At 41.0% G+C, this 25,127-nt stretch overlaps 1 protein-coding gene across 1 annotated transcript; it reads right to left on the reverse strand.

Moving 5' to 3' along the window:
• Positions 1-798: 798 nt before the first annotated feature.
• LOC141810173 (C1q-related factor-like) lies at positions 799-23,616 on the reverse strand. Its single transcript, XM_074697549.1, has 2 exons — positions 22,323-23,616; positions 799-1,537 (listed from the first exon to the last, which is right to left on the reverse strand). Exons 1-2 carry the CDS (start codon positions 22,929-22,931, stop codon positions 1,358-1,360), a joined length of 789 nt encoding a protein of 262 aa, XP_074553650.1. The 5' UTR covers positions 22,932-23,616; the 3' UTR covers positions 799-1,357.
• Positions 23,617-25,127: the final 1,511 nt, after the last annotated feature.

The raw sequence follows: 25,127 nt of genomic DNA on the forward strand, positions 1-25,127 counted from the left end.
CGTGATGTCCAGAGTGACAAACAGGAAATGCTCTGTGGATCAGACTGTCTTAATCCAGTAGACTTTGTAGTCTACACGGGCTACGGAGCCTTCGTGGGCTTCAGACCCTGAATTGGGACACAGCTACACACACACACACACACACACACACACACACGCTCAAACGTGCAGTCACTCACCCAATCAGTTTCATTCTGAAGCGAGCTGTCAAACCGCCATGTTGAGTAAATATTACCGTATCGATGCCTGTGTGTCAGTGAAGATGCAGCTAATGAACAGATGACATCCAGTGAAGCTCAGACACGCAAACAGAATAACTACACACACGCTGTCGGCGTGTCTGAGCTCCTTCTTTTCACATCTCGCTCCCAAAGCCTCATCACACAGAGAGAAATAGATCCTCTCTCATTGGAGTATTCTGCTTCATCAAACGGCCGTGCTGAGTCAAGTGTCGACATAAAACTAGAACATCTCAGACGATATGAACTCTACTTTTAATCTGAGTAGCAGCAGGACACATCGTGTGTGTGTGTGTGTTCGTGAACAGCGTGAGGAGGTGTGAGGGAAAGGGTGTCAATGAAATGCTCCTTTTGAGGATACATTAGAGGTACAGTGCAGGATGTTTCGTATTCTCCACATCAATATATATATTTTTCTTTTGCACCCAGCGATGGAGAAAGAAAACACACCCACTGTCTGAAAGATGTCTTCTCCCAGCTGTTCAATCTTTGAGCTGCATCACAAACAACACATCGTCACTCTCTCAGTCAAACAGGAAATCTTCACAAGGGACAAATATATTCTCTTTACTCTTTTTTTTTCTTTTAAATCTCATCTGTGTAGAATATAATGCATGTCTACAAAATAAAATCACACTCTAAGGAAAATTGCACGGAACAACACTACGAGTTTCAGTCAATCGAGTCCGGTGACGGTACAGCTGACTGTTGCCACGGTGGAGAGAAGAGGTGAGATCATCCACGTTAGCAGGGTTTTTCATTTTTCATGTTGGTATTTCTGTGCAATGAAGCAGGAGCTGCAGAGGAGAGACACTGAAAGAAAGCGAGGTGCGTCTGACACGTCGGCAGCGTGGCGGAGGAGTGCAGAAAAACACGTCCCCCCATGCCTCCAGCCCCCGGCCCTCTCAGTGTGTCCCCGTCCAGGCTCGGCTACGGAGCCCGGACGTCTCGGCTGATGGATACGAAGCAGAGGTGTCCGTGATGATGGAGAGAATTAGGAAAACTAGAAAGCATTTCGGCTTTTAATGCACACACCCCTCCCCTCCCGTTGTTGTACAACTTTTTCCCTCAATCTCTGTCTGTCTGTCTGACGGTCAGCGCGTCTGTCTGTCTGTCTCTCAGTCTGCGTAGAGAATGAAGCCAGAGAAGGTGCTGTACTTGTTGTTGTTTCCTCCGTGAGCTTTGCCTCCGTCCAGTTTAATGTAAACCTCGTCTCCTGCGTCCAGGTGGAGGATGACGCTGTTAGAGGCATAGTCGTAGTTCTGGTCGGCATCTTGGGCGATGGCGCTCGCCCGGACCTGAGAGGGAAGAGACAGACGCACAAAAAGGAAAAGATGAGCCTGGTGGCAAGGACGTGAAAATCCAACATTCAGAAAACTTTTCATTTATACAACAGTGAGGAAAAACTGCAATCACTGCTGTTGTGCTGGAGCTGTTGATATTGCAACAATTTACAAATTTTCAAAATTTGAAAAAAAAGGAAGAAAAAAATTGAAAAAATTGCCTTTTTTTTTTTTTATTTCAGAAAAAATCTGTGAATATATTTAAAAAAATTGCAAAAAAAGAAAAAAATTGAAATCAATTTCAAAAACATATGGATTTTTTTTTGCAAAAATTTTAAACTGAAAAAAACAAAATAATTGAAATAAATTGCAAAATTTACGACATTTAAAAAAAATTGTAAAAATGTTAAAAAAAAGTAAAATTGAAATAAATTGGAAAAGTTTATGAAATTTTCCAAAAAATTGCAAAACAAAAATTAAAAAAAGAAAAAATTCAATTTAATTGCAAAAATTTATGAAATTTAAAAATTTTTGCAAACATGCAAAAAAAAAAAATCCAAAATGTTCAAAATTTACTTAACTTTGCTAAAATGAATTACAATTTCCAAATAGCAAAAAAATGAAATTTAATATAATGCAATTATGTCAATTTTTTTAAAAATAATTCTGGAACAAAATAACGCATATTGACATGATTTTTTTTTTATAATTGCTATAGCAAACTTACGCCATCAGAGGGCTTAGTTTGGTTGTTTTTATGTTTTGTTAGTCTACATCAGTCATTGCCTAATTACAGGAAGTTCCTCTTCGTCTACTGTTTCCGAGAAAAACATTCTTACGATTTTTGGCTTTGAATCCTGTCCAACCATAACTTTGCTCGTTCTTTTGAGATGTCTCGTTCCTTGTGGAAGAGTTTAGTTGGGACAGGAGTCACACTGGGTGTAACAGTACAGTTGTCATCTTCCTATATTATATTATAATTCATCCAGAGAGCACAAACATCGACATTTTGATTCTGATAAGAACGATACAGCTTGGAAGGAGTCAGAGAGTTGGTGCGTTATCTGGTGAAATTGAAAACTTGAAATATTTCCAAAGTTATGCTCTTTTTGACCTTTTCATTTTCATGCTATTCTGTTTAAAGAAGCTGTGAGGAGGATCTGTTTTAACTGGACTGCAGCGCCACCCCCTGGCCTAGAGTGTCACACACATTGTTGTAAAGATGTGACTTTTAACCAGGCGTGTGTTTGTTTTGGAACAAATTCTCTTTCTTCAAGTCAACTTTTTTTACCAGATACAACACGCCGAGGTAAGGTTTTTGTCAGTATAGTTACGTAGCGCTGTTATTTGAAATGTGACATTAAGCTACCGTTGCAGTAGTCGGCTAAATCTAGCGCTACTAGCAGTCTGGTGCTGTGACGTATCTGTAGGCTAACGTGACAACAAGCTAGCTGTCAGTTTATACAGTAGTTTAGTAGCTGAACAGAAGAATAACTGCTGACTGTGGGTTGGAATGGACATTAGCATAAACAGTTTAGCCGTTTTAGCCTTTAGCTCGTGCTCTATCTCTCTCCTGTTTCTCTTTTTTCTGCTCCTGTCCTTTTTCTGTCTGACAGTTAGGCTCCAGTGTCCACCATCACTACAAAATTAATCACAGAAATTGTTTTCAGCAGAGAAAAACACAGATCTCTAGCTACAAAGAAACTACTAAGTTATATTTCAAAATAACCTGAAATATTGTTGCTGATAATCTCATTTTAAAGTGTGGATTAGGATCAGGCAGATATCTAGAGAAGATACTTTTTCAATATCACTCAGAAACTCCTCACAGCCTTTTTTTAAGAAGCTTAAACTTTTACAATGAGTATGTAGAGTTAAGGTTTTTATCATATTCTGCTGATAAATTAACGATAACAAAAGAACTGATGTAACTTTTGCACAGAAACAGAGTAATCTCCCTCCAGGAGCAGCAGAAAGTCAGTCTAAAAACTGTTGAAAGAGCAGAAAATCAAATACTGCACACCAGGGGAATCGATCAACTTTGGCATATCGAAACAAGCTCCCTTCTTTTTGGTAAACCCTTTGAATTACCAGGTTTTTAATTTGAAGTTTATTGACAGAACAAGAAACAAAGTGTTCTTCATATCGATGCTAAACCTGCAGGAGCAGCAGAGGACGTCCTGACAAGCAGATTTATGGTTTCAATCAGATCAGGGCTTCACCACCCAAGACCTGAGACCCAACCTGAGAGCTGAAGGACACCTGAGAGTCCCTGCAGGGCTGGCTGTGAGGCTTTTATTTTGAAGGGCATTACAAAGATGAAGAAGTGCTGATGAGTCACGGGGATGAATTTGCATCATATTTAACATTTTGGGTTTAAATCATGCAAACTGATACTGACACTGTTTGTTTGTGTCTCTATGTGAGTGTGTGTGTGTGAGTAGTGTGTCAGTAGTGTGTGTGTGGGCATGTGTAGTCTGCCAGTCTGGCTATAGGACATTTGGAACGGCTTCTAAATAACCTGTCCTGGCTAATTAAGACCTCCAGCGCAAACATGCGCTCGCTCTCAGGGGAGGAAATGTAGCTGCTGTGCCAAACGGGCGCCGAAACAATGGCTGTGTTTTCAAGCATGGCTGCACGTGTGTGTGTGTGTGTGTGTGTGTGTGTGTGACTGAGAGACTAATTGTGCACTTTACCGGCAGAGACGACTTGCTTCTTAGAAACGCTGCATCTGAAGTTTGGTTTTAAGAAACACCTTCCAGTTTGTAGCTTTCTCAGCGTTTGATTGGACACAGCTGAGCTGAGCGGAGCGAGCAGAGAGCGACTGTAATAAAAAGTAGTTCTGACAAACAGTGAAGGTCATTGACTGGATGTTGCCAGCGTGGAGTGTGTGTCTTTGTGTTTGGAGCCAAACCAACTAATTAAATGTGATCCTGCACAACAGTCGAACACCTTATTCTGTGCAGTGAGCTCTGCTGGGGCTGTGCTTTCTGCTGTGTGCTCCTCTCAGCTCCAGCGTGGTATATTTAATATTAAAGGAACAAACTCCTCTGATCCAGGATGACTCACAGGAAAATGAGAAAGAAAAAGAGCTGTAGTTCCTGGAGTGTCCACAAGAGGCTCCCTGTACATTGTTTAGGAACGCAGTTGTTTTGGTGGAATTAAGGGGAATAGTTGTGCATGCATTTGCACATTTATGCAATTCCCTCTTCAAAAATTGATGTAATTTAGACTATACACATGTTTTTAGATGCTAGCAATTTCTTGCTTAGCTGCATTTTTATGATGTCCCCGCAGAATTTCAAGACCAGGTCGCAGGATCATGACTCGTTGATCACGTGATGTCAGTCAAACTAGGCCTGTGCATCAACCAATCAAACCAGACCACAGACAGCGTGATAAATTGGCATAGTCTCTGTGATGTCACCAGTCTGTTCCTAAAACAGGGTTTTGGGAGGAATTTTTAAAGATATTTGGGGGGGGGGGGGTTAGGCCTCTGAAGGGATAGGAGAGGACTGTGAATAGAGCAGGAAGCAGGGTAAGAGTGTATGGAGTGGAAGTTTATTGAGTTTATACGATTGTACATGTCTTTATTTATTATTTTTGATAGATAAGGAGAAAATTTTGAAACATTTTGATGTTTTGTTTTTTTTTTTTTAAATGCATCAATATAGAAATTTCAAAAAATTGCAAAAATAAAATAAATAAATTGCAAAAAAGATATTTAAAAATTTGCAAAAAAAAAACCCAAACTTTGCATAAAATGCTAAAATTGAAATTTAGGTCTTTACTGTTTTTGATAAATGGATCATAATTTTTTTTTAAAAATTGATATTTTTGAAGGATGCAACAATATTAAAATTAAAAAAGAACAATAAATTTAATAAATAAATTGCAAAAAAGATATTTAAAAAATTTGCAAAAAAAATTACAAAACTTTGCAAAAAAAATGCTTAATTGAAATTAAAGTTGTGATTATTTTTAATAAATGATCAGAAAATTTCAAAAAGTTTTTTTTTAAATGCATCAATGTAGAAATTTCAAAAATTTGCAAAAAAAACGAAAAATAATAAATAAAAAATCAAAAATTTGCAAAAAATTACTTAACTTTGCACATATAATAAAAATGGAAATTTATTATTTTGATAAATCATCAGGAAATTTCAAAACACATGGATTATTTTTTTAAAAAAAGGCAACAATGTGGACATTTCAAAAATGTGCAAAATAAATAAATTGCAAAAAAAAGCTTAAAACTTGGCAAAAATTACTGAACCTTGCAAAAAAATGAAATTAAATAAACTGCAAAAAAAATCAACATTTTAAAAATAATTCTGGAATTTGATTGCACATATTGACAATATAAGGCTAGATTCACACCTGGGCTTTTCACACAAGAGCTAACCTAACGAAGTGTGAACTACACTGCTCAGCCATCTGTGCTCCATGAAACTAAGTTTTGTAGCGAATCATCAATAGGGGGCCATATTGGTTATAGGGCGGGCTTTGAGCCTCCACACATACAGCTATAGGGCGCCTGGCTGTCAACCAGCTGAGCTGTGCCTCTGATTGGGCGAACTTTCATTTTCAAGCTCTCAAACTGCTAAATTAAAACTAGTTCATCATTCATATTTTGTAGCAGGTTGTGAACACATTTCTTTCTGCTGCTAAAATACTTTTTGGGCTTGGTGTGTGGTTGAGTCAGCCTCAAGCAGGCTCTTGACATAATGCATAATGTGTTTAGACCAGAGGCTGCTGCTTGAACCAGACTCAACTTGTAGCTGCTCTCAGCGCAGGTCAGGCAGGAACTTCTGAGATCTTTGGATTATAAACAGTAGAAAAAACAATGCATGCCAAAATTTTCAGAGCAGAGGAATCTGACATGTGCAGAGCCACGGGTTTAAAGACCCGTCCAGCCTGCACCGTACCTCTGTGCTGTTTAACACTCTCTAACAAGAAGGGCTGCTCCAGTCCTAACGCGAACAGAATCAAATCGAAGGCGAAGATCATTATTTCCTCTTGAGACGGAAAAAGGAAAGCACGGTACATCCTTTGAAGACGGCAACGGTTAAATAAGCCAATTAGTCACTTAGTCTGGTCGGTGGGGTCGATGCAGATCAATACTCTACGTGCATTCGAAGTGTTTTCTCGTGGCTCATTATCGACTCTCTCCGGTCCACTTTGGCCCTTACCTTGGCTCCACATTTGTCCACACAGCTTTAATTTGGGGAGTGTGGACGGGCTGACCCAACATCGACTTGTTGAAGGAGGAACCAACAGGCAGGGGGCAGATTCTCCCTGAGATCTCCACGATAAAAACATGAATAGAAGAAGAATCAGAGGAACGCAGGCTGTGTTTTCAATCTGTTGTCTTAATACGTCTTTTCGTCCCCTTTGGTTCCTGTTATCTCAGAACTCCCAGGAGCGACTCCACAGACACTCGCTGTGTTCAGCATTGTCTCATTTTCTGTGGATTTGTTTTTCCTCTCCGCAGCCATCAGAAGCATCAGTTCATTGAATGTGCAGAGGCGTGCAAAGTCGTATTAAAATATCAGATTAAGCTTTCTTGAACTGGGTGTTTAGTTGTTTACAGCAGAGGGAAACAGCTTGTGTTATATAAGCAAATTATTCTTAGATTCATTTATTCAAACTGTGAACAGGACAGGAGTTAAAAGCCTGTGAGAGAGAAACCAACCAGAAGATTCCTGAAAAGAAGCAACAGAGAGCGTCTTAAGTGCATCTCTTCTGAGCAGCACAATGACACAGAGACAGACTTACACCAGAGGCTACGGCAGGTCTTCACTCCAACACCACCGTAAACACATTAAAGTGGCGAGGAGCCATTTCTCTGACACTGTATTCTGAACCCGGCTGAACCGTGCCGCGTGCCACGGTGTGTCGGTACAGTTTCTGACTCAACACCTCGTCACAGCTCTTCATCAGTTCTGAGACATTTCCACAGATAAATCCACAACTTCTGCTTCTGTATGATTCAACACACACACAGCATAGAGAAAACAACGTATGCCTCAAGATTTATCACAAAGAAACGTTCAATCCTGTCTGCGTCAAGACGTTTTCTAATATTTAACCAGATCCTCTCCTCTCACAATCCAAATATCCTCATTATCCTCAAAGAGAAAACTGTTCTTCATCAAATTATGGAGCAGAAAAAAATGACAGTTTTTGTAACAGCATTTCTGTTGATTTAAAAAAGGCTCAGATTTGAGTAAAATATGAAATGAAAGACAAACATGGGGAGCAGGACCAGAGGTCTGCAGCCTTCAACTTTCAAACAAGCCATTTTGCCTCAGCTCACTTGAAATGAAAGTCATTATGGAGCCACAAAATTGAATGTAGCTTCACAATAAGACAATAGAGTGTATAAATTCAATACATTATTAAAATCTAGTGGAAAAATTATCTATTATTTTTAATGCAGTTGTACATGTGTGTCTTACTTTATTTTGAATAGTTTCTTATTTAATATAAATATTTTTAATATTTAAATTTCCTTTTTTTTCAATGGCAAAAAAAATAAAAATATCCAAAATAACAATAAAAAATAAAATGAAATAAATTGCAAAGGTTTCTCTATTTTTTTATTGTAAAATGTGCAAAAATGTCCAAAAAAAAAGGAATTTTAAAAATATGCAAGAATTACTACACTTTGCAAAAAAATAATGCATTAATGAAATTTCAAATAATATATACAAAAAAATAAAAAAAAATGGAGATTTCTAGAATTGTAAAAATGGAAATTTGTTAAATTTGCAAAAATTATTATTATTATTATTATTCAAAAAAAAAACTCTTGGTGTTTTAAATCCTAAAAAGTTTTTATACTTGAAAAAAAAATCATTTTAAAATAGTACAAAATTTTCAGATTTAATTTTTTTTACTGAAAAAAAAGATGATTATGATTATTACGAAGATTGCAAAAATTGATTTTCAAAAATTTGAAAAGAAATGCAAAAAAACATTTAAATCTTAAAAAATGTCAGAATTTAAAAACATTTGTATTTAATAAAATTTTAAGATTTTAGAAATTCGCAAAAATTTCAAAAAAAAAAAGAAAATTAAGTAATTGTTGAAAATTACTGAACCTTTGAAATAATACTTGCTTTGTTTCATATATTGGTTATATAGCTCAGCATATCCTTTTTATCTGTTTGCTAATGTTTTGCCACTTTACCAGCATGTATATTAAGCTGGCACGTTGTCAGTTACATGAATCCATCCACACAGAATTAAAATCTGTATTTTCTTCCAGATTAGTCTTTTTGTAGATGTAGTTATCTTCCCAGGGCTGTAAAACTTGAGGTTAGCCACAGGTGCATGGAAAGTTGGTGGGCTGTTGATGTTGTAGGAGGTGAAGTAGAGCGGTGGCAGGCTTTATTGACAGATGGGATGAAGATTTAGTTCAACTAAATGTTAACGCAGGATTTTATTTAGTGTCAGTGTCTTTAATCATCAATACCCTCTGTAAGGAAAAAAAACGTCTTTGTTTAATAATATTTTTTAAAGCTGCAGGGAGCCACTGCAGACCCTTGAGCTATAAGAATGTGAAGCAGGAGCAAAACACTCAAAGCAAAGTTTGAGCGGTGAATAATTTATTTCCAGCATCTCGGTCTGGATGTCCTTCCTCAGGCTGCACAAAGAGCAGCTCAGACTTTGTTAGAAACCAGACTTTAACAGCAGCAGGCAGAGGAATCCTGTTTGTGTGACATGTGCGTTAGCTCTGAAGGCTAATCCTGGTAATGAAATTCAGAGGAGAGGTTTTAAGAAGTAATATATGACGCACTGAACACTTTTTTCTTCACTGTTTATCCTCTTGATTAAATCTAGCGCAGCTCATATTGATGTGCAAACAAAGCCTCCTGTTCTGACGCCGAGGTGCCCGGGTCCAGTGCATATTAATATGATATGATGTGCCCCGAGTGTGCAAAGTCAACAACATCCTATTAGAGGGTTAGCGCTCCGGGTTGGGTGCGGGAGAGGGTGACGGAGGCTCAGGAGGATTTGTCAGCTGGGATTTTAATGAAACTTTATCAAAATATTTGCTCTGCGTGTGTTCACACAGAACCTGGAACCTCTGGCAAAGTCACAGATGTGAAATGTGCTTGAAATTATTCTCCTTCTTCGTTATTTAAGGAGCTGGATTCAAAACATCTTCATGTTTCCAATTGCTTCCCCGAGAAGAGAAAGAGTAATGTTGATAAAACCAAATATAACCTTTTCTCTCCAGCAGACGCTAAATGAGCAAAGCCCTGGTGAAAGTCAGCTCCCAGAAATCCCTCTCCTTCCTCTTCCTCAATGATATTTTTGTTTTGTTTTGTTTCTCTGCTCTAATGGTTTTTATCCCCTTCTGAGACTAACTGCCGCAGTCTAGGCCTCCTTCGTTTGCTTCCAATGATAAGCACGCATGAATAAAACCTCTCACTGTTTTTGAAATAATGATCAGGGAGCTCATGTCGGAGCTGCTTTCTTTTCTTTCTTTTCTTTTTTTTGTTTGTCTCCAATGCACACAAGCAACTTGTTAGTGGATGGAGCCAGAGGTTTGTTCCCATGCCTGGCAGATGTGTACGGACAGACAGACAGACGGATGGATGGGGACAAACCGCCAAGTGGCAGTGCGTGACCTTGACGCCCAATATGTAGAGGAAGTTTGACAAGACAAACAAAGCGTGAGGCTGCGAGCGCCGTCCCCAGCGATGCTAAATGAGGTGTCGTGCGATGTTGTCTCCCTCGTGGCCGCTCGTGCGTGCTCGGATCCGTCACTTCGTCAGCGTGATGGCTCTGATTGAATAATATTCTGAGTGGAGACGCGGAAGATTCCAGGCTGCGCTCCGGTTTAACAGATGACGCGTGTGTGGACTCGTGAAGTGTGGATTCTCTTAAATCACACTTATCAATAATAATGATGTTGTTTGTGTGAAGACTCTGGATGGGTTTAACTTTCCGACTGTACTTCCTCCTTATTAAGGAGCTCTGATGTACAGATCAACCAATGAAACTGTTGTTTTTTACACTCGAGGTGTTCATACGTTGAGCAGTAAATCTTTGGCTTGATTTCCTCCAGTAAAGCTGATCTGAAATCACTCATTCCTCTGATTCAGCTGCAGAAAGACCCACAGTTTTCCTCAATGCATGCACACGAATGAACATGCACCCTAGGAAGAGACGGATAATCAGCCGGAGCGATTATCGGCACTGATATCGGCATTTTGAGATAGAGGTGGGAGAAAAAAAATAATTATATGGAAGTATCATATTTTTTTTGTTAATTTATTTATTTATTTTTATTTTTATTTATTTTATAATTCTTCATTTTAGTCTTTGTTTATGAGCTGGGTGGGAAAAGTTGAGATGTCAGATCCCCTGAATAAATCCTGAAAACAGACTCACATGTGATGTACATTTTTGGGGGAATATGACTCCTGATAAAGTCTCAAGACTTCATCATTTAACTTTTTCACATGGTCTTGTTTTTTTAAAAGAAAACTAAATATTGCAAAATCTAAAACATCAAAGATTTGCAATTTAAAAGGAAAAAAGCGTATCTGCATCAGCCTTTTTTTATTTAGCTCTAGATAAAAAAATAAAAATAAAATCTGAAAATAAAAAGATAAAAATAAAATCTGGAAAAAAAAATTATATATATATATATATATATATATATATATATATATATATATATATATATATATATATATATATATATATATATATATATATAAATCTATATTATTTTGTATCTGATGCAGCTGCCCCTTTCTGCCTCCCGTAGATCTCAAGTCTCAAGCATTGTCTCAACAATAGTCTGTTAAAAAAATGGACGTCATCTTGCTCGGCTCAAAGTGAGTTCTCCACAAAAACTGCTCCCCCTGGTGGCTGGCTGCAGTATAGGTTAAAAAAAAATCCATCTCCCCAGTCATTCCAGATGGGCAGTGGTCAAACTTTAAAAAATTAATACACCTGGTAAAAATGTTTCTCACGTCTGATTGTTGTGGTGATTTGAAGATATCATTTGGCTGCCTTGTATCCAAGTCCTCTTTTTTCTGAAAAGTTTCATTTTCATTAGTTATACGGGGTTAAAAATGAGGTTTTACGTCACGTCTATCGATGATTGACAGCTGACGTTCTTGTGTATTTATTTTCGGGGATCGTATAATATGTCAGGAGGTGGAGTCAAGAAGTTATAAGACTCTCGAAAGAAAAAAAATATTATTTTTGTCACCCAGCTCCACTCAGATTCTCCCAGAATCCCTCACAGTCTCTACTGCGCAAACTCTGTCTGATAATTGTGGCGCCTGTGACGGGTGTTTTTGGCTTCAAAACTGTACAATGATAAATGGTGGAGCCACGCTGTCCACTCTTTATACAGGCTATGGTCCCACCCACAGCCAATCAGCAGTGAAAGCTGTGCATGCACAGTGTTCCCACACGACGCAGGGAAGAGAAAAAGTTTTGATGAGTGGCGAAGCTCCAGAGAGCAGATTTATGTTTCAAAAGCAGGTTTAGGCTTCACACGCTCCTGAAATAGTTTCAAACATCCCATTCCTGTTTTTTTCTTTACGTTTCATCAAACTTTATCTGACACGCTGCTGAGCTGTCTGATAAACATATGCTTAAAGGTAGGGGTGTCCTGATCAGGTTTTTTGCCCCAGATTCATTTGATCTGCTTTCCTTGTTTCTCTGAAAAGTTGAGACTCCAGCTTCCATTACACCATGAATTGCGCAAAACCTAAATATCACAAAATGGAAAAAGTAATAGAGACACCGCATTTTCCAAAAACCTCTCAAATTTCAATAAAACGTTTTTAAGCTCTCAGGAGGTGTGTTTTTTTCAGAAGTTTAGATATCAAACTTTTTAGCAATGGAAACACCTTTTTTTTGCAAAAACATGCTATGTTGTCATAGCAACGCACCTCCCCTGACCAGTCTTTCACTGCTGCACATACAGATGTTTTACTTTACTTCAGTTTTGCACAACTCCAATCGTGATGGAAACACAGGCAAGTGTTCTTTATCGAAACTTCAGAAATATCTAGGGATGCACTGATCCAACGTTTGTGGTTCCAATACTGACACTGATACCTGGGCTTTGACATCTACCGTTACTGACACCAACCAGATGTCAGTGTTAAATAATAACCTGTGTGCTCTACTGTGGGAGAAGACTAGTAATGTTTGGATAAAAGGCAAAAAGTAAGTATTTGGAATTATTGAAGTTAATATTTATTTAAATGTTTACCAACAAAAAAATTCTTCAGAATGTAAACAAGTTCTTTTTTAACGTAAAATTTTATACCCTGTAGACTGGTGATACAGCAAAAAACAAAGCAAATGCGTCAGAGACAACATTTCATATCAAGTAGCAAAAAGCGCTGGTAAAAAAAAAAAAAAAAGGCATCAAGCTCTTCACACAGATACTGATCCAGCTTGTAGGGGTACAAATACACTGATAACTAGGGATGGGTACCAAATTAGGTGCTTTTATAGGTAGGTACCAAATACTGTCACAAATACTGGGTACCGATTCACATAAAATCAAAAGGTACCATGTTCAGATACCTAAACAGATCCTTGAGACAGTGAGGGAGTGGAAGAGTAGGTGATTTACCACATAAACACACAAAAGCACTGAAAATTGGTATCAATGAGTACTGATATTGCCAGGTACCGGGAATCAGTACCGTGTCCTTTCAAATGTAAAAGGTACCCATTCCTTCCAATCACCAATACCACTGATTCATATCGATGCATCCCTAGAAATATCGCTTTTATTTTGCAGAAAAGTGCAACGGAAATGCAGCTACTTACTCTGTACTAGGGATGGGTACCGAATTAGGTACTTTTATAGGTACCGACCGAATTCTGTCAAAAGTACCAGGTATCGATTCATGTAAAATCAAAAGGTACCGTGTTTAGGTACCTAAATGCATCCTTGTGACTGTGAGGGAGTGGAAGAGTAGAAGATTTTACAAACTGGACATGAACACAGCATTGCAAGGTTATATATTGAAGAATAAATTTGTTAAATTTAATTTTTTTTATATTTCATTATTAAACAAATTGATATTTTTTACCACATAAACACGAAAAAGTACTGAAACTTGGTACCGTTGAGTACTGGTACCGATTGACAGGTACCGGGCATTGGTACCTTATTGTTTCAGATGTGAAAGGTACCCATCCCTACTTTGTACCACCACATATTGGTTGTAAATACTAAGCTAATGAACATCGGCTCCAAATATTAGTTATCGGCCTTGTTGACTAATAATTATCGGTGTCGGTATCGACCCTTAAAAAGGATATTGGTCTATCTATAAAGCACAAGCTTCCAAAAGAGCAGGACTGAGCAGTATTACTCTGTAACCCGTGCTGTTGTCCTGTATATCGACACACTCTGCTGCCTCAGACGCTCAAATGTTCGTCTCCTCGGTGTTGCTTCGCTTTATCACACGAAGCGTAGTTTTCATTCATTCGAATCCTGACAAGTTGAAGTTTTATCTATTAAGTCTGGTGTTGGTTTCACAGGGACGCTGATCTCACAGGCGGCTTTGTCACTGTGACAAGGACACGTCTCGCGGCCTCCCTGACAGGGATTTGTTGACTTGATGTTGAGCCTCTATTTTGGATCAAGAGTCTATTGGTCCTCCTTAAATCAAAGTGTGCTGCCGTCTAATTGTGTTTGAACACTCCGGCCGTGAACCGCATGCTTAATAGCAGCTTAGAAAGTCTGCCACTGCTTTTGAGCCGGGTCCAACATCTCACTGCGGCGCACACGCAGACACACACGGAGACATCCAGGAAAAGAAGGCGAGGAGACGAGTAAAGGAAACAGCGTTAGGAAGCTTCATGTGTGACGGGAGTCTGACCAAAAACACGATCTGAAGGAGAGGAGGAGAGGGGAGATTTCAAGATTTGCTTTCTACCAGGAGAGAGTAAAAAAAGTAATCCTGAATTAATTTCACCAGCTGTCCTCTCTGCACCTGCTTCCTTTGAAACTCCACAAACATTTCGCCGCGTATGAAAATTCTTACATCCACGCTAAAAAAAGGTGAGCCTGGGTAATTCTGATCCATATACTGTAAAAGCCTTCGAGGGGCCGGCAAAACACTCTCACAATCCAGCGGCAGCAACAAAGAGGATGAAATCAGGTCTGCTGAGAAAAAAAAAAAAAGGCATCAACTTTGACCTGCAATCCGGCCGCTCCTTTCATCCTTGTGTGCGACTCATCACGCTCAGTTAATTACAGAGATTTACAGAGCTGTGCACCTCTAGCTCCACCACCAAAAGCACAATCCCTCTTCACGGCATTGTCTGCGAGAGACTCTTACTGCAAAATTTACAACCTCTTCCTCCACTAAGCTTAGTTATTTTATTCTGAGGTGCTTCCTAGTAACCCTGAGGCGCTACGGTTTTCATGATAAGAGAAAACCCTCAAATGAGTAAGTGTCGGAAGAGGAGGAATTTAAGCTTTACTTTGACATCAGTTTTTCATACAGCATCCGATTCATCTTCTCGCACCGGGGCGGTTGTTGATGTTACCCGTCCTGGTGTTTCGGGAGGGGATGTGTTAACCGCGCTGAGTTATGTCGCAGACTGTGAGTCATTTAAAGCCATTGACTCGCTGCCTCCCTGTGAAGAGGGAGAGGATAATTGTGGGTATCACTGAGAACTGGATCTGTTGGACGGCTAAATGTCAGGGGCGTGGGGAGAGGCGGAGAGAGATGTTTGCATAAGAGGGCCGGGGGCACTTGTCTACCTCCCATATGGCCCTCATTATAATGAAGAAGCCTTGTGAGTCAACACCATCGCATCCTTGAGTCAGGCGGCCACGGGAGACGATACGGAGCCATTTTTAGCCCGTATGTTTCTGCTCTCACTAACACGAGACATTATAGCTGCATTTCATGAGCTGCCAGGCCAGCACGAGGAGTGTGAGTGTGTTCATGTGTGTGTATGTGTGTGTGTCCACTCCTGCTTCTAATGGCTTCCTGGCTTCAGTGTTTAAAAGTCAGAGAATCATTAAAAGGAAGTGGTGGGCAGCTCTCGAGCAGCTTTCTGAAACTTTACAGATAAATGATGGATTTTCTTTTCTCCGCTCGCAGATGACGGCCTGATGTCAACTTGACATTTCCAATCCGGGTGGTATTTCCTAACAACACGGGCCAATCTGTGTTTGATAGTCCTCGCACCTAATTAGAGCGGCTCTAATGTTCCACTCGGCAGAGTGTCAAATTCAATGTCCAATTACACAGCAGATCAAGGCCAAAGGTCCGCCTCCACCGCCGCTCAGGCTGATTATAGAAGAAACGCCACGGTGTTCATCAGGGCTTTTCAGAGCGTGGGACAGTGAGCCTCAACCACTGCAAAAAAACGGAAATCTTATCAAGTGTTTTTGCCTTATTTTAAGGAAAAAATGTCCTATTATACTCGATATGAGCCACATTCACCTGACCAGTCCAGAAAAATGTCTTATTTCAAGTCATTTAAAAACAAAAAATACGTCTGAATTGCTGTAACAAGTAAAAGAAAAAGCCTGCCAAATGAGCAAGAAAACTTTGCACAAAAAATTGCTTGAAATTAGAATAATTTCTTAAAACTAGAAACTTTTCTGTTAATCCATTGGCAGACTTTTTTTCACCCATGAAATCAGACATTTTTTTTGGACTTTTCAGGTGAATGTGGCTCAGATTATGTCTCAAAAGACATTTTCTACAGGAACACTTGATAAGATTTAAGTTTTTTGCAGTGTTCAAAGAACATGAAGTCGTTAAAATAAATAAATAAATAAATAAATAATAATAATAATAATGATAAAAATAATAATAATTAAAATATATAAACAATAATAATAATAATAATAATAATAATGAAAATATATAAACAATAATAATAATAAATTAAAAATAACAATAAAATAATAATAATAATAATAATAATAATAATAATAATAATAATAATAATAATAATAGTAATAATAATAATGATAATAATAATAATAAAAATAATAATAAAAATAATAATAGTAATAATAATCCACTTTTGGTCTGAACATTCAGTCCAAACACAGTCTCCCAAATTTTAGTTAAAATTGTTAAAAATCAGATGAAAATAATTAAATAACTATTTGCTCATTTCTTATAAAACTATATTAACATCAAAATAAAATGAGGTGACAGCTCTTAAGCCAGGAAAGAAAACATGTCCTATAAAGCAGCAAAAATAAGAGTTCAATCAAAATGCAATAATTAAAACTAAGAGTGAGTATTGGCAAGAACCTCACGATACGATAACATCGGGATATCGCAATATTATGATATATCATGATATTCTGCCCAGTTGAGTGTTTGATTGAAAAAAAAAAACCTTTTTCTATTTTATTGTGTTTGAAATAATGAAAGTCAGATGCAGAGTTTCATAAAAACACTTGACTTAAAAACATGAAGTGTATCAAGTTTGTCTCTTAAACTACTGTGACATTAAACTAATATTGCACAGAAATGATTGGGTGATAGACATGGTTAATTGGTGAAACTGATAAATGTCACCTGGTGTAACTAGTGTTAGTAATAAAAAATCGAATACTGTACAAAACGTGACTGTGATTATGATTTTATCAGTTGACTACGCTGTAAAAATTTAACTTTAAATGATTTGAAACTAACTGACCTAAGAATAGGTTTAGGGATAAGACCTTTTAAAGATACTTTGAGGTTGTATTTATTATACAGTTTATGGGTAACATACAGCAGGGTAGCTCTTCAGCGCCATCTAATGCAGTGGAGGTGCAGTGGAGACGTATTGTACTTGGAACTCAACTAAACTACGATTTTTTCACACCTTTAATTAAAACATATTCGGTTACAGATAAATCATTTAGAGAGCTGTTTTTTTTTTTAGCATCTACAGAATTCTTGTTGAGGTATTTTCAAATGCAATTAGATCAAATATTCAACAAGGAACACACTGTGGCCCTAGAGAATCCAGTCTATGAAAAAACCCAACTTTAAATACCCATTGTTGTCACTGTGCAGCAGAGTCTGAGACCCCTAAAATGACACGAGACCACATGAAAGGCTCACCACCAACATGTCCAGAGGATTATAAGAAGTTCATTTCTCTATGCATCGTTAAGCTGAGTCTGTATGTACACATGTATCAGGGACGGACCCAGGATCTCAGTTCTTGGTGGGCCAGATAAAGTTTGTCAGGGCCTTAAGTTACAGAAGTTTGTGGATCATTAATTTAATTAATAAAAATGACTGCCGATATACCGATGTTGCTATGTGCAGTTCTAAAGCAGATGTGGTTGCTGTTTTCACCTTTAATTTGCATTTTTGCATTATAAGCTATGGAAACAAGGGCATTTTAACTTGGTTAAATAACATAAATAGAAACCTTAAGTCTTTCCCAAAATAGTGATTTAATCCTACAAGGAAATGAATTTTTCATTTTTTTCAAGAAGGTTAGAAAACATGGCTCATTCTACAAAGACAGACTATCTAATGCTAACGAAACAAACATGATGTTTAAACCGATTTAGAAAGGTAAAAATTATAAGAAAGTTTAGGGTGGGTCTGGGATCTTGGATGCAGAGCAGAGCGGTTGCTCGTGATCCTGTAGCTAAGAGCACAGTCACGCATTCACAACTTTCCTCTGCTCTCTACATGGCAACAAAGCGTGGCAAAGCCCCGCCCCCAATGCACACAAAACACAAAGACGAGCACTCCGTATGGCGGACAGAGAGTCAGCTTGTTGTCATATTTTTTACACTTCCTGTTAAGTTTAGACCATAGACTGTAAAAAAAATGGACCCCATCTCACTCGGCTCAAAGTGAGGTCGCCACAAAAACTGCTCCCCCTGGTGGCTGGCTGCAGTATAGGTCAAAAAAATCCATCTCCCCAGTCATTCCAGGTGGGCTGTGATCAAACTTTAAAAAATGAATACACCTGGTAGAAATGTTTCTCACGTCTGATTGTTGTGGTGATTTGAAGATATCATTTAGCTGTCTTGTATCCAAGTCCTCTTTTTTTCTGAAGCGTTTTGTTTTCATTAGTTACACGAGGTTAAAACAAGGCTTTACATTGATTTATGATGATTGACAGATGACGTTCTTGTGTAGTTTTTTCAGGGATTGTAAAATATGTCTGGAGGTAGAGTCAGGAAGTGATTAGACTCTAAAAAGAAAAAGTAATGATTATTTTAGTCACCTGGCTCCACTCAGATTCTCTCATAGCCTCTACTGCGCAGACTGTGGCTGCTAACGGCGGCGCCTGAGACGGAGCCACGGCGTCCGATTTATGTACAGTCAATGGTTCAGACATTTTTTGTGCTTTGTTTTTGTTCCTCACCCTCTTTGGCGCCCCCCAGGGGAGTCAGGCCTCACACTTTGAAAACCACACACGTCACAATGGGAGAAAGGCGTCCGTATTTCAACGTCCACAAACACAAGGGGATCGATACCACAGGTGAAGACGCCAAAGCACTGAGAGTGGCTCTCTAAAGCCGGTCTGTGTGTACGACACAGAGTCCCTCTGTTGCACCCGGCTCACGCACACACAGAGGCCCCTTAGTGTTGGAGGCAGACCACGATGAAGACGAGCAGGTCTGAACATTCCCAGAATGTTAAAATCAATCAGGTCCAAGTATAGCTGTGACTGTGGGTCGCTCATATTCTTCCCTTAATCCTCGAGCTGAAAAACACCAAAAATCTGCGCCTCACCTCGGAGGAATCAATCCAGACCACAGCCCGGGCTCCGAAATGAGTCTCCCTGTTATTCACACCTTTCTGTGCAGCTTACGCTTTGTCAATATCCAAATCAAACAGAGCAGATGGCCTGGCTCCTGTGTTTAATGCTAGGATCGACACCACATGTTAGACACAATGCGTAGCCTCCCCCTGCAGACACGGCAACAGGAAACGACCCTGAACCCGAGCAACACTTTGTTTTCTTTGCTCATTCTGCGCGAGTGTGATGCATCGCTGCAGAAAAATGAGGCGTATTGATGCGACTGCGTGTGAGTAAATTGATCCTGCGATGCTGCGATCTGCTTTTTGTTTCCTTTAAGAAATAATAAAAAACTTCTCTCTGTGAAACTTTGTGAGACTTTGTGAGAAGTGAGCTCCTGTAGACCTGACACAGAGGAGAGATGGAGGGCAGAGCACAGTTGGGGTGGGCTGGGAGGGTGGGGCTGGGTGTGAGGGTGGCAGGCGCGTGTGTGTGTGTGTGTGTGTGAGCATGTGTGTGTGTGAGGAGGCTGCTGCAGTAATTGCTGGGGAAGAGGCATGTGCACGAAGGACGTTGAAGCTTATTAAAGGAGGAGACAGAGTGATTATTCACTATGGTCCTCTTGAGAGACTGACGCTGAAGTCATTGCTTTTAATTAACTCTGAAACGGTTTTGCGGATTAATAACAATATTAAGAAGGGAACGGAGAAGAGGAGCGCAAACACATCCTGGATCTGGTTCAGGCTTTTTAATTACAATTAAACAGACACGGTGGCACAATGGCACAATAACTATGTCTTTTATGTCCTCTTTTCTGTCTTCACCGTGTCTCTCGGGGTGCGTCCAGCGCAGGTTATAGCCCAGCATCGATTTGCTGGAGAGGGTTCAGAAATGGTTGGAATATTTGGCTCGACAGGAGGAGAGGAGAGCAGGCGATGACGGAGGCAAAAGAGTAAGCAGAGAGAAACTTGGATGGCAGATAAAGTGTGCTGAGCTGAAAATAGATTTCTTATTTATTTGTTTACCCGGAAGCTCACTTTTTGGTCTAGCTTGAAAGTGTCAAAGTCCTGGGGACAGTGCTGGGATTCTTGCTCAGCGCGCTGTCATGTGGAAAGTTGAAAAGGGAGGGAAAAGAGGGGGAAGAGATGGAGCCGTCGTGGATGTGGGTGTTAGACACGGCTTGTAAGAACCCCTGGAGTGGGAGGAGCAAACGCAGGCGTGCTGCGGCACTGCGGGGCCTGGAAACTTGCCGCTTCCCTGAAGCCAAAAGATGATAAAATACTGGTATTGTGTGCAGTCCCCTGGCTTCTCCTGTCCTCGCTGGCTGTGTAGCTTTTTGCAGCTTTTTGCAGCTTTAATGAGCTGAGTAAAGCACCAGTGTTTCTCTGCGAGCCCCAGTTTGACTCTCAGCACTTCATCAATGATGTAGCATAAGTTTGCCCAACATTTATAACCATTCACAGTCATTTACACAGACCGGGACTCTGGGGCCTTCTTCATCAGCCAAGAACACAAAGCTAATAAACACTACAGCGAGAGTGTGTGTGTGTGTGTGTGTGTGTGTGTGTGAGTGTGTGTTTATGCAAAAGCTGTGCATAGGACAGAGGAAGCATTTACCACTTTATAAACATTACGCAGGTCTCTGGAGAGGAACACTGTGTGCGTCTAACTTAAGTACCTCCACACCCTCCTCTTGGGAGCACAATGAAGCTGCAACAGACGGCATTTTATAGGAACATATGTTCCTCCTCCCCAATTATATATCAATGCTTTTCCACCCACCCATAAACATTACTGTGAGTGAGACATTATACAGAGAGCACAATTGCTGTGATTCTCTTTTTTCTCTAACCTCTAGCTGCTTCTGCAGGTTCAACCTTTAACTTCAAGAAGCAAAAAAAGGAGTTTGAGGTTTAACTTTGGAAACATTTGTCCGCAGAGTGTGGATGTTTTAACTGTTTGGAGGAAACTGAAGGTGCAAATTCTTCCTGAATGAAGCTTTAATTAATGCATCCTCTCATTTGTGTGATAAGGGAAAAAACACACTGTCACCAGAAGCATTTATCATAAAAAGACTGCATCTCCATGGGTGTGAGGATTTAGAGTCAAGAAATAAAGAAGCGTCTTTTTTAAATCATTAGAAATAAACTTGAGACAGATTCTGACTCCCTCCTGATCTTGGGTTCTGCAGCTGGAGTCTGCAAAAGTCTGAAAAATAATATGCATCAATCTTTAGATGAATATATTTTGGAGCCACTCTGAGGACACGGGATCTGACGGCTGATCGGAAAGCTGCAAACTTCCACCGGCGCACATTACCGACCTGAGAAGACCCTCCGGGGCGCGAAATAAAATTAAAGCCCCATTAACACGATGCATCAAAGGAAGACGAGAATAGACCACATAGACGTCCTGAGAGCCTGGTGCAGCGGCGAGCAGATAAAACCATCCGGTGAGCTGATTTTAACACCATCAGATCCAATATTGAGGAAGGGTTTTCAAATATTGAGACGGCGAAGCGCTTACGACAAACGGAGTGGATCATGTGCGCACATTTATTTTATAAATTAAGACATTAAAAGTAGGAATATTTTCTGGCTTGTTAGAGGATTTCTGGAGCAGCATTACTCCGAAATCGCTTTGTAATCCCCTCTCGCGTTCATTTCCGCTCAATCAAACGAAATTCACAGGAAAAGAAAAACAGAGACGCGCGTAATTTTCAGCCAAAAGGGGAAAAAAAATAACAGATCGAGCCGCAGATCCCCGTTCAAGCCCAAGCTGTGAGCATCCTCTGCATGTCAGGACGCGGCAAAGTCAGGACGCATCACGCAGAGAGGGGACGCGGGAAGCCACCAGTCAACACGTCTGTGTCTCCAGGCGCGCTCAGTGCCACAGCTGTGCGCTCCCAACTCTGGAGGCGCACGGCGGAGCAGCGAGATGAGCCCCACAGTGACACTTTGGGCGCTCTGGATTTTAAAGGAGTGAGGTTGTAGAGGAAGGAAATGAGGAGAGAAGGAAGGAAGGAGAGGAGGGAAAAGTTTCCAACACTGACCTGGCCGTTTTTGCAGAGGTCTGCCCACATGCTGGTGCCGTCCCCTCCTCTCATCAGGACGTGGTAGATGAAGAAGTAAGTGCCCGGGATGCTGCAGATGAACTTGCCCGAGATGCCGTCGTAGTTGTTGCCCAGGTTGGTGACCACGTCGTCAAACTTTAGGATCTCGTAGCCTTCGTGGGGGTTCTTTAGCCCTGCATAGAAGGCCACCCGAGGCACCGTGCTGTAGGTGGCCGTGCTTATAGCTCCATTCCCCCCCAGACCCAAAATCCCAGTCCTCCCTTGGTCCCCCCTGTCTCCAGGAGGCCCCGCTGGTCCCGGTGGTCCTGGTTCCCCCGGCGGTCCCGGTGGCCCAGGCTTGCCCGGCCGCCCAGGCTTCCCCTGCGGGCCCTGCAGTAAGGTGGAGGGTGGAAGCACGTTGCTGTGGTCGCTCAGCGCCTCCGCCTCCGCCTGGAGCCCCGTGGAGCTGGTGCTGCTGGCCGGGGTGCCCTTGTTCAGGTAGGGGTCACACACCATCCGACAGGTGCCCAGCATCTCATAGTGGCTGGCGTCTGTTCCCACAGAGCTGACGAGCACCGGGATGAGGACCACCAGCACCAGGACCAGCATAACCCCTACGGCAGCCGCCACCAGGGTCTTCCTCCCGATGCTGAGTCGGGGAAGGGGCTGCGCTGCCAGCGTGGGTCTCCCGGGGGCGGAAATGGTGACTGCTGGGTGTGGGGAGCCTGTCACTGAGGAAAGGGACCCACAGATCCCGAGAAGAGTTGCAAGAAGACCGGCAAGTGTGTGAGGGTGAGACAAAGACCCACATACACTTGATCCTTCTCCGTGCTCTGCTCAGACACTCTGAAGACGGCGAGCAGTCACTCACACACACGCACGCACGCACGGGGAGCTAATGAACGCCAGGCATCCACAGGAAGACATCCAGCTCGTACGTACAAACACAATCTGACTTGTGAGAAGAAGCAACACGGATGCAGAGGAGCCCAGAGGAGCGGAGTGAGAGACAGCGGGAGCGAGACGGAGAGGGAGGAGGAGAGGAAGGGAGGGAGGATGAGTGGGTGAGTGTGAGAGATACAGAGCAGCCACTGGATCAGTGTGTGTGTGAGTGTGAGTGTGTGTGTGTGTGTGTGTGGAGTTTGTGGTGCCAGATTCTCAGGCTTGGCTTTTTATACGGCAGGAGCAGCAAAGTCCCTCTCTCCTCCTCCTCCTCCTCCTCCTCCTCCCCCATGGAGGAGTGAGAGCTTGGCGTGGTGGCCTCCCCCTCCCCTCCTCCTCCTCCTCCTCCTCCTCTTCCTCTCACTTTCTCCCAGCTCTCTCGGCTCACTTAGAGGAGGGACTCTCATCACGCTGCATTTTTTTTCGACCCCCCCAGACCAGCTCCTCTTGCTCCCCTTTTACTTCTGATGCTGTTTCTCCCTCCCCTGCTTTCTCTCCTCCTTCATCAGCATCCAGCCTCTAAAAATAAAGATGGAGCCGTGCAAAGACAACATTTTTTTTCTCCTTTTCCTGGAGGTGGGATCCAGAGATTCATGCATATATGTGCACAAACACGAGAAAACACTGAAATTTTCTCAGCTCTGATGGGCTAGCAGCTCCTTATAGATAAAAAAAAGGTGCAAATTACTTCACTTAAAGCCAGGAGCGTTCTCACAAGCCAACAGCGTTAACAGTGTTGTTCAGATCAGGCTGAAAACTTTCACGGCCAAGAACTTTCCGATGCTCTCGCTTTGTCACCTCCTGTGTCAATAACTCCTTCTCCTCCTGAAAATCCTCATATTGGGGCTGTTTTTTTAGATATTGATTCCACAGGTTTTATCAAATTAAAGTCCCTGGTTGGCAGAAAAAATCCATATGCAGCAGTGATGTCATTCGTTTGACATTTTCATCCCGTAAAGTGATGGATAGCAGAGAGAGCAGGCAAATGGCAAAATCTGTGGATCGTAAACAAACAGCCGTCGTGTGAAATATGTGTTTTGTTTTGCAGAAAGTCTCACTGTAGAGTTAAAAAAAAGAGGAATAAGTTGGATGCAGAGAACACAGCGTGTTCCTGTCAATGCGAGCTGCCAATTGGTAAAAGAGTGTTCATGTCAGCGTCCGCCTCACAGAGGCGATGGCAGAAACAGCAGAGGCGGGCAGTTTTATGCTCTGATATCTCTGGCGTCGGATCACAAAACTCAAGCCAATACAGCTGCTAGCTCTCACCACACAAGCCAGTGATGTGCAGTTCAAGGTCACAGGAATCTAAATCATCTGTTTCATTTCGTCTGTTGAAGCCGCATCTCAAGAAAAAGAGCAGCTCGCTTGTTTTAAAGCTTTGGAAACAAATACAGAGGGGAAAAGAAGTATTGAACACATCAACTTATTTCTCATCACATTTATTTCTAAAGCTGCAATTCAAACAAAATTTCTCCCAGACATTGGTATTAACTCAAATAATCCACACATGAAAAGAAATCACAACGTTCAGGTCCATAAATAATGATTATGGTGAATTAAGTACGATAACACAGGAAAAAAGTATTGAACACACCATGGAAAGGCGGAATACTTTGGCAAGGAAATGCACCATACCACCTGAAATCTGTCAGTAAAATGTTTGTTTTTTCACCAAGCAGTTTCACCAGCATCAGAATGGAACTGGTTACAGACTTATATCAAAGCACCTTAATATTCCAGTCAGCACCGTTGGGGCCATTATTCATAAGTGGAAGAAGCACCACCTTACCATCAACAGGCCACGCACAGGAGCTCCTTGAAGATTTCTGACCAGGGAGTCAGAGAGATAGTCAGAAGAGGACT

This window comes from Halichoeres trimaculatus, unplaced genomic scaffold, assembly GCF_033239565.1.
Source record: "Halichoeres trimaculatus isolate MK-OKI-2021-1 unplaced genomic scaffold, fHalTri1.1 fHalTri1_scaffold_20, whole genome shotgun sequence".
NCBI classification, from domain to species: Eukaryota; Metazoa; Chordata; class Actinopteri; order Labriformes; family Labridae; genus Halichoeres; species Halichoeres trimaculatus.

What these genes read in the sequence shown, in the direction of transcription:
- LOC141810173 (XM_074697549.1), bottom strand. Translation starts at nt 22,931, where the DNA reads ATGCTGGTCCTGGTGCTGGTGGTCCTCATCCCGGTGCTCGTCAGCTCT. An exon ending in ACCTCTGCAAAAACGGCCAG is followed by an intron (nt 1,538 to 22,322) that starts GTCAGTGTTGGA and finishes CTTCCCTCTCAG; the next exon opens with GTCCGGGCGAGCGCCATCGC.